Here is a 15,153-nt window from a genome sequence, read left to right as displayed (position 1 = left end):
AGTGAGGTTTTTTAAATGGAAAATGAAATAATGATTTTTATATTTGGATATGTCATTATGTACATGTCCATATATACTCATCTCTCACCATCCCTCTCTCTCTCTCTCTTCTTATCTCTACATCTATCTCAATATTTGTATGGATCTCTATTTCTTTCTCTATGTATCATTCATCTTAGAAACTCTAATTTCTAACAATTACTAGATTTTCCAGTTTTTAAAAAATAGCTTTTGTCAATGTTTCTAGCAAGGAATAAATGATTATTTTCAGAAAGTAAGCATTAATTGGAGGAAGAGTTACTTTATGTCTAGCCCTATGGAGAGTGCTTTATACTATGTACAAAGAAACCCCTTAGTGAGTTAGTATTCATCCTGGATTATTACAGATAGAAAAACTAAAGCTCAGAGAGGTGACGTATAGCTCCAAATCACACAGCTATCACGCAGTACAACTCTAACTCATGTCTAATGCCAAAGTTCATGTGCTTCTATTATATCAATTTGCTTTTTCATGTACACGTTGTATCCCATCACCACTGAAAGGAAGAAAGACCTCTGAATTTACTTTTGGTGAATGTGGACAAATCAATATATGTTTTAATATGTACAGTCAAGATGAGTAAAGTCATCACTGATGGCTCCGTGACTGTTTCCTTTGGCTTTCTTGAAAATATCTTTCTATCCAAATGCACTTTGTATAATCAATATTGGTCTTTGTCCATGGATATTCCTAGAAGAGAACTCAGAGCAGTCCTTAAAAGGTAGGGTACAAAAGGCCATAGCTTTCTCTAACATGATCTCCACTTGATTTTGGTTTTGGTTTTGTTATACAGGATTCTGACAGTTTACTGGGCACTAGGAAACACCCCAAGGAAAGCTGTCTTCTACTGTATAGACACTCTTGCATTTTCAATTTCTTCTTTTCTATAGCTCCTAATATTCTACTCAGTTTACTCCTTTAGTATTATCCTGATTTTATTTATGTGTATACATTTCTAAAAATGAGTGTATTCACATCAACTGCATATATATATATATGTATATATATATATACATATATATATATATATGATATATAACATGAAATGTTCTCAATAACCAGTGTAGCAAGTTTATGGACCTAACAAAAATTAAAGGCATTTATTTAAGTGAGAGGTAAAATTTGTTATTCCAAAGGAACTGGATTAGCATGCCTATAAAAGAGTAGAATATAAAGATGAATTAGTAAATGCTTGGGGTTACAGCTAAAATCCATTAAATTCACTGCCAAGACCAATGTCATGAAACATTTCCATTTGTTTTCATATAAGAGTTTTACACTTTCAGGTCCTATGTTTAAAGTCTTTAATCCATTTTGAGTTGATTTTTGTGTGTGGTGTAAGATCAGGGTCCAGTTTCATCCTTTTACATGTGGACAATCAGTTTCCCAGGACAATTTTTTGAAAAGACTTTCCTTTCTCCAATGTATAACAGGTGCTTTTGTTGAAGATAAGTTAATTGCACATTGATGGATTTATTTCTGGACTCTGTTCTATTCCATTTGTCTACATATGTCTTTATACAAGTACCATATTGTTTTACTTACTATAGTTTTATATATATATATATATATTTATTTATTTATTTATTTATTTATTTATTTATTTATTGTTTGAAATTGAGAAGTATAATGTCCCCAGATTTGTTCTTTCTCAAGATCACTTTAATTATTCTGGATATTTTGTTGTTGTATATGAATTTTATGACTTTTTTTTCTATTTCTGTAGAATTTTTTTTCTATTCCTATTTCCATTGTGTTTTTTTTTTTTTTTTTTTTTTTGTGTGTGTGTGTGTGTGTGTGTGTAAATAGCACTGAATCATAGATTGCTTTGGGTAATATGAGCATTTTTAAAAATATTTGTTCTTCCAAACCATGAGCATGAAATGTCTTTCCATTTATTTGTATCGTTAATTACTTTTATTAATGTATTACAGTTTTCAGCGTACAATCTTTCACCTACTTGATTAAGTTTATTCCCAAGTACTTTATTCTCTTTGATACTATTGTTAATGGGATTGCTTCCTTAAATGCCTTTCAGATATCTCATTTTATATTATAGAAACACAACAAATTTTATATGTTGATTTTGTACACTGAAACTTTACTGAATATGTTTATTGTTCTAATTGTTTGTGGAGGCTTTGTAGTTCTTTTTACTTATAGGTTCATGTCATCTGCAAACAAGGACAATTTTACTTTTTCCTTTCTGATTTTAATGCCTTTGATTTTACTTTTTCTTGCCCAATTGTTGTGGCTAGGACTTCCAGTGAATGTTGACTTGAAATGGTGAATTGAAATCTTTGTCTTATTCCTCATCTGGAAAGGAATGATTTCCATTTTTTAACCATTGACTGTATGATGTTAGCTGTGAGCTTGTTACATATGACCCTTACTACTTTAAGGTATATTCCGTGTGTAGTATTGAGCATTTTTATTATGAAAGACTGTGTCAAATACTTTTTCTGTATCTAATGGATGATCAAGTGGTTTTTACTTTTCATTCTTTTTTTCTTTTAATGTGAAAATCACACTTATTGATCTGCATACTTTGAACCATGCTTGTATTCCAGGGATGAATCCCACATGATCATGGTGTTATGATCTTGTTAGTGTGCTATTAGACTCAGTTTGCTAATATTTTATTGATGAATTCTGCATCTATGTTCAGCAGGGATATCGGCCTATGATTTTATCAAAAGCACAGGGAATACCAACAAAAATAGACAAGTTGAACCTTATCCAGCTAAAAAGTTTATTCATGGCAAGGGAAACAACCAAGAGAATGAAAAGGCAACCTATGCCATGGGAAAACATATTTTCAGCTCATTTCTGATAAGTGTTTAATTTCCATATATATAAGGAACTTTTATAACTTAATTAAAAAAAGAGGAAACAACCTAATTTTTTTTAAAAGAATGGGCAATGAGAACAGACATTTCTCCAAAAGAAGACATAGAAATTGCCAGTAGGTATATGAAAGGTGTCTTATTTTACAAATCATCAGAAATGCAAATAGGAACTACAATGAAATATTTTCTCACACCTGTTGGGATGGTTATTATTATAACAAAGGATAAAAATATTGTCAAGGATGTGGAGAAATTAGAACCGTTGTGCCTTGTTGGTGGGAATGAAAAATGGTGCAGCCACTATGAGAAACAGAGGTTCCTCAGAAATTAAAAATAGAACTATTATATGATACAGTAATCCAATTTCTGGGTGTGTATCCAAACAAACTGAAATCAGCATCAAAGTGATATCTGCACTCATACATTCATGGAAGTATCATTCACAATGGCCAATATAGGGAAACAGCTCAAATATCTACTGACGGATGGATAAAGAAAACATTGTGTATGCCTACAGTGGAATGTCTGGCCTGAAAAAGAAGGAAATCCTACCATTTGTGACAACATGAATGGGCCTGAAAGACATTATGCTCATTGAAACAAGCCAGTGACAATTATAAAATTGCACTTACATGAGTTATCTGAAAGAGTCAAACTCATAGAAACAAAATAGAATGGTGATTGTCAGGTGATGTGAAGGAGAGAAAAATGAAGAGTTGTTCAATGGGCATAAAGTCACAGTTACACAAAAAGAACACATTCCATGTATCTTTTATACAACCGAGTGCCTACAGTTAACAATAAAATATCATGTGCCTAAAAACTTAAGGGTAGAATTTACGCTGTGTTCTTACCAAAATAAATGAATTAAGTTAAAAAATAAAATCTGTTAGTTTTCCCCCTCTTTCTTTTTTTATTTTGAGATTTTATTTATTTATTTGAGAGAGAGAAATAGAACATGAAGAGAAGGGAGAGGCAGAGGGAGAGGGAGAAGCAGACTCCTTGCTGAGCAGGGAATCCGATGCTGGGCTTGATCCCAGGGTCCTGGGATTATGACCTGAGCTAAAGGCAGCTGCTTTAACTGCCTAAGCCACCCAGGCACCACCTAGTTTTCTCTCTTTATCCTTGAAAATGTTACATAATTTAGATACATAAGGAACATCTATAAATAATTTATATCCAGACTTAAGAACAAAACACTCCAAGTCTTTCACTTGTATTGTTTCTTAGAAGATGACTTTGAAAGGTCTATAAATATAGATGTAGTAAGGCCTGCATTGCTGTAGCTTCTAAAAATGCTATTAGCATGCTACTAACATATAATCTCAAAATATTTTCAAACTGTATTATTTTGGCCTCGAAGAGCTTAAAATAACAAAATAAAATAAAAACATGATTTCAGAAACTATAATTAAACAAAAACATTTATATGACTAAATTTATGAATAAAGTTATATTGAATCTACTTCTCGAATTTTCCTCAAATTTACATGCTGATAAACAGTTAGTGATTCACTGATTATAGGAATTCTTGCTAGGTATTTTAAAGCTGTAACTAGGAAAATATATTGGAAAGTACTTGACCAACATTAAAAGAATATCAAAATGGAGAGTTGAAATTAAAATCTGTTACTATTGTCACCATAAAGAACAGAGAAAACCAAAGAATTCAATTACTTGTCACCTAAAATTATATTTTTAACAGGAAGTGAATTGCAAATTGGTGTTTAGCAGAAACATATGAAAGGAGTAGAAACATTATGGTGGATCATATCCAAATCATTAAATCCAGCTTTTTTTTTTTTCTGTCTTTGAACCTTAAGAATTTTCTCTTTAAATATTTGCTTGTTATGAAGTTTGTCCTAGCCAGACCAAATACAGACCAAGATATGTTGGTAGTCAGGACTTAGAGTAAGTGCCTCCTTGCCCATTGGACCCACTAATATCTACGTGTACTCATTGACTTAAAGAGAAATAAGAAGATTCCTGAGACAATACTTCATCTTGTTCAAAAACTTGGTTCAGAGAAATGGGCATGCCAAACTAGGCAGCCCTCCAAATATCAGGGCCCCTGCAACAAATGAGATCAGTAAGACTTGTAAATAGATATGACAATCAGACTGAGAATCAAGGACCATAGTCATTCCGTGTACATCCAGACCCAAACCTAAAGCTACCATACTGTGGCACATGTAACTGGGGGAAGGAAGTGTCTGTGGGTTTTCCCATAGATAGCTCACTTGATTAACACTATATAATAGTACTTTGAAGTCCAAGCAATTGAGCTATTACTAAAAATCCATCTTTAACATCCCCACCCTATCCATATCTCTTTCGCTAAGTAATATATATATATTTTTTTTTTAAAGAGTGGTACATTTTTCTTATTACTTTTATAACCAGGAAACATGTAGAGCAAAGGCAAAGAGTTTCTACCACTAAATGGAGAGAACAGCCCAGGGATGGATGTTGGTGCCGGGGCAGTGAGTGTCTTATGGTGGCAGTAACCAGTGCCTGTGGCAGAGAAGCCCTGATGTACGGCCCGTGGGCCCCCCACTGCAAGGCAACTAACAGAAAAATAAATATATTAATTTATTAAACCTATAGAAGCTTCGTTGCTGTATTTTTGGGACCTTGAAATCCCGAAGTCCTTTGGAAGAGGGATTTTTTTTTTTTTGGAAGAGGGATTTTTGAGAGGAATTTAAATTCCTGTGTGGGAGAATGGGAAGACAAGACCTGAAACATGGCAGGCACACTTGCAAAGGAAACAAGATCATTCTGGTGTTGTATTAAAAATTTCACAAGCCTCTGGTTTGATTCTCAAACCTGATTTTAAAATTTTAAGATTCTTCTCTTTCCTAGCTCTGAAAGTGCTTTTTTGTTTTGTTTTGTTTTGTTTTTTTGTTTTGTTTTTGTTGTTGTTGTTGTTGTTGTTGTTGTTTTATGCATTGGTCATTTTGAAGAGTTTTCTGGTGCTTTTGCTTTTTGAAAAAGGCCTAATTGTAAAGTTGTGGGTCTAAGTGTTCAATACATACGGGTCTTTCTAGCAGAATCTTCCACAAAAAGAGAAGAGATGTCTTCATCCACTCCTGCTTCATTCTTTGCGATACAAGTGTATGCTCCCGTGTCTTCATAGCGCACGTTGCTTATATGAACCTCACTGCCATTTGCTGAAAACAGAAGGCAAATGCAACTTGTAAACTATGATTTCAGTTTTGGTACAGCGCTTTCCGATTACACAGTCAAGCAGTTCTCTTAGCTTGTCCTAATTAAAGTGTTTTCCTTCCTATTCCATGCTTTGGAGGCATGCCAAATTATTCCAAAAGCACTCAAGTGTTTCGTAAACTGTGTTGTCATTCTATTGCAGAGAGCCCAAAACTCTATGTCAAATGTACATGCTTCATATTTTACAATTATTTCCTGTTTTCCGCATTTCATATTTCACATTGATAACTATAATGCCATTTATGTATTTATTTTTTGTACTTAGAATCCACTTTTCCCCAACCTTTATAAAACTTTAAAATAATAGCAATACGGCTGAAATGCAGGAGCATATGTATAAAAGGATTTCATAGAGAAATTCAGTGAGCTACATCATGGAAGTATAGTATGATTGTCGCTTATCAAGTACATTATTGAGCATGTATTATATGTCTGGAATTATAAGGTAAGGAAATTATTAGGTAAGGAAAACGTAAAGATACTAACACATGATTTGTCTGCAAGATTTCAGTCTTTTTCCAGAAATATACATAAACAATATTATGTATTATAATATGGAAATTGATACAATCATCATATAACCAAAGTATTAAGGGAATAATTAGCTTAACTTTTAAATCTTGGTAAAATAACTTCTTAAGCTAAACCCTGAATAACAAGTTGCACTCCCCAATGTGGAAACCAGGGTATAATTAACCGTCAACTATATGTTGGAAATATATGAGGTGTTTTTACGTATATCATTTCTTAATTATCCTAAATAACACATAATTATCAGAAGCAGAATCTGAGACTCCTAGAATGATCTTATGCAAATTACTCAATTCAAAAGATTAGGGCTGGACACCTGTCAGACTCTAAAATTCACTGTTTGTTGTATTCATTTATTTAGGTTTCTTTTTTTTTTTCCCCTCTATTACTTTCTTTTCTTTCTTTTTTCTGTGTGTGTTTTTTTCACGTTATCCAATCACAAGAATCCCATATACCATGTGCGACAGAAACAGTATGACTCTCCTAAGGCAGATAAGGGACAAAATAATCCATGTGGCTCTTTGGGGAAAGATAGAAAACCAATGGGGAAAAAAGAGCTTGGAAATGCCAATGGCTCTCAAGGGATGTGAAGGGGATGTGGAGAGGCAGTAAGCGTTTGGGGAGGAACAGCCATTCGGATAACATGAACCTTGTTCTCACTTTATAGAGGTTATTGGGCACTTCCATGCCCCCCATCCACTGCTGAGAATCACTACTCCAAAACAGAGGTTGGAGTTGTGTTTTTTGTTTTGTCTTGTTTTTTTGCTGTTAAAGGCCACATACATGTTTTACGCATTGTGGGCCATATAGTATCTGTGACAGCTACTCACCCCTGTCAGCAGCATGCAAGCAGCCATCAACAATTTTTAAAACACAAGTGTGGCTGTGTTCTAAAAACAAAAACAAAGCCCCCCCAGGTGGCTTTATTTACAAAATAGGCAGCTCCCCAAACTTGGTCTGTGGGCCTTACAGTTTGCAGACCCCTGGTCTAAAAGATCAGGAGTGAACACTATATTTCAGCTGCATCGGCTTCGTGTTTTACATGAAATATGGCTCTCTCCTAGAACATACTTGCTCTCAAGACCCACACACTTAACCTGAATTCTCTAGAATTTTTTTGAAACATCAAGTCATTTTATTCCTTCTTCAAATATTGTTTTCTCAATATTCTTATACATTCTCCCACCTTGTATGCTCCACTGTCTTCCTCCTTCTCTACCGTTTCTAGATGTTCTCTAGTCTATTGCCAGAACTAGCAATTCCCTAGTCCGTTTATCATTCTGACACATATGCCTTAGCAACTGCCAAGACTAGAACACGCTGACATATCTCTGCACTTGGTGTTCGTGCATCTAGGTTTTTGAGTACATTAAGAGACTATTGCATAAGCAAACTTACAGATTTTCAACTTCACAGTTTTCAGCGTGCAGGATGTTCGGTGCTACTTGGTATTCATTTCATTTGACCTTTACAGATATGTACCTTTCATTTCCTGCTCCAGTTTTATTTCAAATCTTTACTCTGTGTGATGTTTCCCATCCTAATCTAACTTCTCGCCCTAAAGTGACCTTGTTTTTGAATCATGAAGGTCATACATGTAATTAGCAAGTAAACCCAAATTGTTTTTCAGTATATATTAAACTTACACAATGCTATGTCAATTATATTTCAATAAAAGCTGGGAAAACAAGTAAAGCCAACTTCCTATTTCCATCTACATATTCACATTTCTTTACTTCTCAAAGGAAACTCTCTGGTTCTTTCCAGGGGAAAATCTCTCTTTTTTTTCTTTGGATTTTTACAATTACTTGATCATCCTTCCCCCACCTCCATTATCTGCACATCTTCTTTACTAACATTTCTTCAGATTGATGCACTGTCTAAAAAGAAAAAATATCTCCATTAAGTCCTGATCGTTTCCATCAGCAGCAACTACCTTTTCCTCGGTCCTCCTTTCAAAATCTGGAGAGATTTTTATATTTTCTTGCCTCCTTCTCATTTCTAAACCCATGGAGGCCTGATGGCTACAAATCATTTTTCTAGATGCCAAAAGGCCAAACTAATCACTAGACCTATGAATACATTTCAGTGACTTTCCTATACCTTTCTATGCCTTTGATATTGTTGAATCTTCCCATACTTAGCTTTCTTTTCTTCTGTAGGATCACCTTGTTCTCTGCATGCTGCTGATTTTTAGTCTCCTGTGTTATTTATCTTGGTTTGCCTTCCACTTAAACATCTCTGCTTTTCTAAGCGTTTACTTCCTCTCATTAACATATTGTCCCATCCACTGGCGTAGTTTTTCAATCCATGCCTAGATGGGGACCTCACATATAAATGCTAACTAAGTATTTGCTGAATGAATGGATAATTAAATAACTGTAGTATTTCGTGATGTGTAACCATATAGAAAGCCATATGGAATTTCACATACCTGTGCACCTAGATTTCTGCTCCCTACTCACCTCTCATCTGTCACATTCTCTCAAAACTTCAGCTATTTTCTCTTCTTTTTAAAAATGATAATAACTACCTTACAAGGGCCCCCACTGTTTCACTATTGAATCTGGAGCGTATCCAACCCCCTAAATATGCCTTCCTGTATGTTCCTAGGAGTAAAGATATAATATGTTCATTTAATATGGTTTACTGCTATTAAATGGGTAACAAATAACAAAACTAGAAACTAATTAGAACTTTCTTCACTTTAATTTCTATCAATCAGATCAATCCTTTTCTAAGATTATAGACCCTAAAGATGTAATCAGTAGATGTAAACATGTAAATTTGTTGGGTTTACTTCTATTAATATAGAAATTTGTAGGATTCAGGTTTTAAAGGTCACAATTCCTTTCATATGTCATTTTTCACTTGCAAAAATAAATTAGTAAATATTTCAAAAAGATTTATTTAAAAACGTATATTGAAACATTCACTGTTAAGGTGGAATAAGAAGTGAAGTCTATGTTTATACAAATAAAGCAAAAGTGAAAATACATTCACTTCTAGCATAAACTGAAGGAATTTAAAGCATACAATAAAGAATATAATGTCATGCATCAGATACTCCTGTAAAATGACTTGTCACATTCTATCTGGATGGTGGAAATAAGATTTATACATTTTTAAACTTACTAGTATAATCATCATAGATACAACTGTTTTTGCATTATTTAGATTACTTGACATTACAAAAAAAATTTTGTTTCCTACTTATCACATGTTCATTGTTATTATAATCTGCAAAATAATTGATTAATTATATTTATACTTAGACTATTAAAATAGAATATTTTATATATTAAAATTCAGTAAGAACATTCACAACTTTCAATCTCTGATATGTATCTAGTGACTTTTTTTTTCTTGTCTCTTCATTTACAAGGTATGCTACAAAATATTCACTAAGGAATTTCTGTACTATTGACACTCTCTATGATATATTTTTAAAGTATGATTTAAATATTTAAATGGCCCCTTCAGAATCTATTCTATGAAGAGAGCCACTAGCACATCTGCTATAATTCATAGGACAAGTATTTAAAAGATACATAATGTAGTATTTTACTTATCATCAAAATAATGACATAATGAATTATTATGACAAGATTATTATGTAAAGCAATAAAAGTACTAAAGGACTCTATTTCAAATATAATGTCTTAGGAACAATTATATATATTTTTTCATATGCATGACATTTTGTTTCCATCAACTAGTTTTCTTTTCTTTTTTTTTTCAAATCATGTAAACTCTGTTATAAATTTTAGTGTGAAGTTTCAACATGGTCATTTAAAGGGAAAAAATGCAAATAAAAAGCACCTTGCAGTGTGAGTTGTTTGGACAGTTTTGGTGTAATATCGATTCCATTCTTCAACCAGCCAAGCTGAGGGTTTGGTATCCCTTCTGCATGGCACCTGAGACTTGCAGTTACCCCAGGTTCTCGAGCCTGGCTCTCTGGATACACTCGGATTACTGGAGGGACTACAAAAAGAAATGGGGAAAAATTTGAATTAGTAAGCCATATTCTTTGATTTCCCAAAAATTGCAATGTGAGAAAATTAATGATTATATATTTTAATGATAAATATTTCTATAGCTCTTAGTTTCCAAATTCATCATCTACAAAAATATGCCAGTCATCCTTACATAAAAGTTTTTCTGAGACTATGCCAAGAAAAATACAAGCTGAGCCTGGGATATCCTGTTTTGGTAATAAAAGAAGTTTTCAAGGATGATAGAAACATCAAAGAAATACAGAAGTCAGCTTACAGGGGTTATTCACCTTTATTCACCTCCTTATTCACCAAATGTGAGAAAATTTGAACATTAAAATAGTTCGCAATTACAAAGAAATATAAGGAATTAAATAAGACTTTAAAAATTCAGTTATATAAATAAGTAAATGAAAATATAAATGAGAAAATCTTTTCCTTACCCTAGCATGTTTAAAAAATCAGGATCGCAATTACATTTACAGAAGCGTCCAAAAAAATAAAATATTTAGAAATAAATTTCACCAAGGCAATGAAAGATTTTTATGCTGAACACCGCAAAATGAGGTGAAAGAATTTAAAGAAAAACTAAATAAATGAAAAGACATATGTTTATGAATTGAAATAATTAGTAAGATAGTAAGAATTGGTAAGAAAAGTCAGTAAGATGACAATACTCCAAAAAATTGGTCTTGAGACACAATGTAATCCCTATCACAATTCCACCTGCATTTTTTTTTTTTTTGCAGAAATGGAAGAGCTAATCCTCTTAATTATATGGAATTACAGGGGACCCCCAAACAGCCAAAATAGCCAAAACAATATTGAAAAAGAATAAAACTAAAAGTCTCATAACTCTCAATTTCCAAATATACTACAATATATGTGTATAGTATATACACATATACATATATAGTTTTATACACACATATATAGAAATCAAAATATATATGCATATGTATATGTGTACACTAATCAAAACAATGTGATATTGGCATAAGGAAAAAATGTAAATCTATGGAATAGATTTAGAAAGCAGAAGTAAACCTATTAATTTATGGCTAATTGATTTTCAACAAAGATGCCAAGGAATAGTCTTTTCAAGAATTGATGCTGAAACAACTGGATATCCATATAGAAAAAAGCAAATTTGAACTCCTACCTTACAACATATATAAAAATTAACTCAAATATATTAAAGACCTAATGTAGGAGCTAACATAATAAGATAATGAAACACTTAGAAGAAAACATAAGGGTAATCTTCCTGACCTTGTATTTTTCCATTGATTCCCAGATATAACTCCAAAACAAGCACAAAAGAAAAAAATCAAGAAATTGAACTTCATTAAAATTAAAATTTGGGGTGCATCAAAGGATATCATCAAAGAAGTGTAAATACAACTCACAGAGTAAGACAATATTTACAAATTATATCTGATAACATACTAGTATCCAGAATATATAATGAGCTGTTAAAACTCAGCAACAAAAGACAAACCACCCCTTCTGCATAGCAAAGGAAACTGTCAACATAATGAAAAAGAAACCTACAGAACAGGAGAAACTATTTATAAACTAGATATTTGATAAGTAGCTAGTATCTAAAATAATATACAATGAACTCATGCAATTTAATACAAAAAAGCAATTAAAAAACGGGCAAAGTACTTAAATCCACATTTTCCAAGGAAACTGCAACCTCAGAAAAGATCTAATACCAAGACCAGCTGACTAAGCTGTTCTCAAATTCTTTAGCTGTCTCATTCTTCTACTTATTATCTCATATCTCTGTTTTCCTGTTATTATCTCCTAAGATAACGTTTGTTGTTTTCAGCCACTAAGTTTTAGTGTAGTTTATTGTTTGCTAATATATATAGTAAGTTTCTTGATAGAAGTGGTTTTGCATTATTTCATCATTATATCCCCTTACCTAATTGAGTGACAAAAGAACTGTGGAACATGAAGAAATGTTCCACAAAAGGCATATTACAGACCTAATTACCACACATATCTTTTATTCATGCTCACACTTTATCCTTTGTTATTTAGAATGACTATGAGAACATATGTACCCTGCATTTGCCTTAGTAAGAATATGTCTTGGTAAATAAGGAGAAATACCCTGGTTCTCAGTGAAAGAAGTCTCTGCAGGAGCTATCTTAGCAAAAGACAATAGATAGAAATATTCACCTGGACCATCTTGCTCTTTGGTTAACTAATATACTTTGAACTGCCTGATTTCTTCTATTTTCACCCAGTGGAATGCCTGTCCAAGATGCAAGGTCCACACTGAGACTCTCTTTAGGGTCTCAACTCTAGCACAAAGTTAGTTTCACCATTGTTCTTCCTAGTGACAGGAGGAGCCATTGAATATACAAATTAGACTAACTGATGAATAAATATCAGCCTTCTAGATTTACTGAAGTTATAAAAGCAAATCAAATCAAGAGATGAGTTGAAGCCACAATCAGGACTACAGATACCATCCTATTGGCCCCATCATTTTGGCTCTACACTAGACTCATACCAGCTCTATGGGAAGGAAGGAATCCTCAGAAATGCCCAGTAATTCTTTCAATTTGTAGCTATGTCTTTACTTTGTGAATTGCCTTTAATGGTTTCTGGAACAGAAAAAGTAATAAACTTCCAAAGTTCTGAGCACCAGATTTCTGCTGCATCCTTTCACCCTCCCCTAAATTTAATTTAAAACAAACACAATACACACAAACACCAGCAGCAATATGGGAGTAAAACCACACTCTGATTTTTTTTTAACCCTGATGAGCACTCAAATGGTTTATTTTGAAATATCAAATATACTTTCAAAAATAGTTCTCATAAAATTTTGCACATACTTTCCTGGGAACATAGAGCACATTTTTAGGCTTTTGGCATATATCTAAAAGCACAGGGTATTTTTTGTGCCATTTTATTATATTGGAGGAGGTTCAAGTAAATAACTTTTTAGAGATATGATAATATACTTCCAGCAAAACCACATTACCATAAGATCTAGAGTAAAGAGACTTCTTTCAAATACTCAGACCTAATCTCTAATCTCTTAACAATTCAGGAGTTGGGAGATGAGCTTTTTAAAAAGACTTACATAGAGTGCCAAAATGGAAAACTACTCTTTCAATAAACATTTAATAGAAGAAAGTGCATCTTGCCACAAAACTTATAGCCGAAGGACCAATGTTTCTTACATCATTCTTGGAATAGCAAAAAAAAAAAAAAAGAGAGAGACAACCTGAATATATCAAAAATTAATTTGAAAGAAGCACATCAGTCAACTCAGTGATAACAAATTCTACATCATTCATATTTAAAAATGTAGATATTATACGGGTCACTTATACTGTCATTGATATTCCTCAAAGGACAACTTTTCAAATAAGATATTCAATCTCCCTGCATTCCTAGTTGTTTCTACTTTATTGATACATCTGCAAGTGAACTGAAAGAAAAACAATGAAAAATAATTTTTGCCATATTGAACTTTTATACCCAAATAAACACTATTATTTTTTGAAGAAAAATAATCATATATTATGCTTTTCCTTTAGTATGCTGGTATCAAGTGATGGTCTGAAAAATATCTTTTAATTTACGCAGAATTGAAGGATAAGTGATTGGCATAACGACTATTTAACCTCAGTGACAAGCTACACATTTAAAAGTAGGTTATTTTTCCCGGGATACATATTATGAAATATAAATGAGGATTGATGGTAGCCTGAATTAAAAAGTCAATAATCCTCCAGAGAACATTTCAAGCCATTTGTTACAGTCATTTTTAGTTAGGAAGTGCACTCTATGAACTCGTCTTTCCTTGCTGTTGGTATTGCATGAATAAAGAAACTGATGAAGACCACCAAAGAGTTTTCACGTTGGATTTAGAATCCAATCTGTGTGTTATCATGAAAATCTTTAAATAAGGCTCTCAATATTTTAAGCAAAAGGTAATATTTAAAGTAAATGTCTATACAGTGAAAATTTCCTAATGATATTCAAATTCTCACCAAAATTACTCAGGAAGCAATTTATTTAATATAATATTATCTAAGAAAATCAAATGATACCTATATTAAATAGTATATTATGTGCTCATGTATATAAACATGTTAAGTAGTTGAGATTATTACATACTGATCAATTTCATTCTAGAAAATATAGTTTCTGTCTCTTAAAATGGGAGACATATACAAGAATGTAAATATATGCATTGTATTCATAAATAAAATTTAAGAAATGTATAAAATACACCGTTCTTTCTGAATTTTAAGAAAATAATTTATAAATATTTATTGGGCAACTTCTAAGGGTAGCAAATTGTGCTAGATGACTATCTCTTCATCTTTCAAACGCTCTGTTTTATACATTGACATGTTGAATAAGTATTGAGTACAGGTTTTGACATTAACCGAATGCACATTAAAAAAAATGCATTCTTGACTTAAATTGTCTAATCTGGTACCAATCATAAAATAAATATTCCCATGGATATAAC

General features: G+C 32.5%; 1 protein-coding gene across 2 annotated transcripts in view; it reads right to left on the bottom strand.

The window, feature by feature from the left end:
* FSTL5 (follistatin like 5) overlaps window positions 1-15,153 on the bottom strand; it is a 679,148-nt gene that overhangs the window by 122,056 nt on the left and 541,939 nt on the right. For both annotated transcript variants that reach the window (XM_041737850.1, XM_041737852.1), the window contains exons 9-10: window positions 10,468-10,629; window positions 5,925-6,059 (exon numbers count right to left, since the gene is read on the bottom strand). In XM_041737850.1, coding sequence (XP_041593784.1) covers window positions 5,925-6,059; window positions 10,468-10,629 — 297 coding nt within the window. The remainder of the gene's footprint in view (window positions 1-5,924; window positions 6,060-10,467; window positions 10,630-15,153) is intronic.

Source organism: Vulpes lagopus, chromosome 23 (genome assembly GCF_018345385.1).
Source record: "Vulpes lagopus strain Blue_001 chromosome 23, ASM1834538v1, whole genome shotgun sequence".
NCBI classification, from domain to species: domain Eukaryota; kingdom Metazoa; phylum Chordata; class Mammalia; order Carnivora; family Canidae; genus Vulpes; species Vulpes lagopus.
Note: the sequence above shows the minus strand (reverse complement) of the source record. Positions and strands in the feature narration are given on the sequence as shown.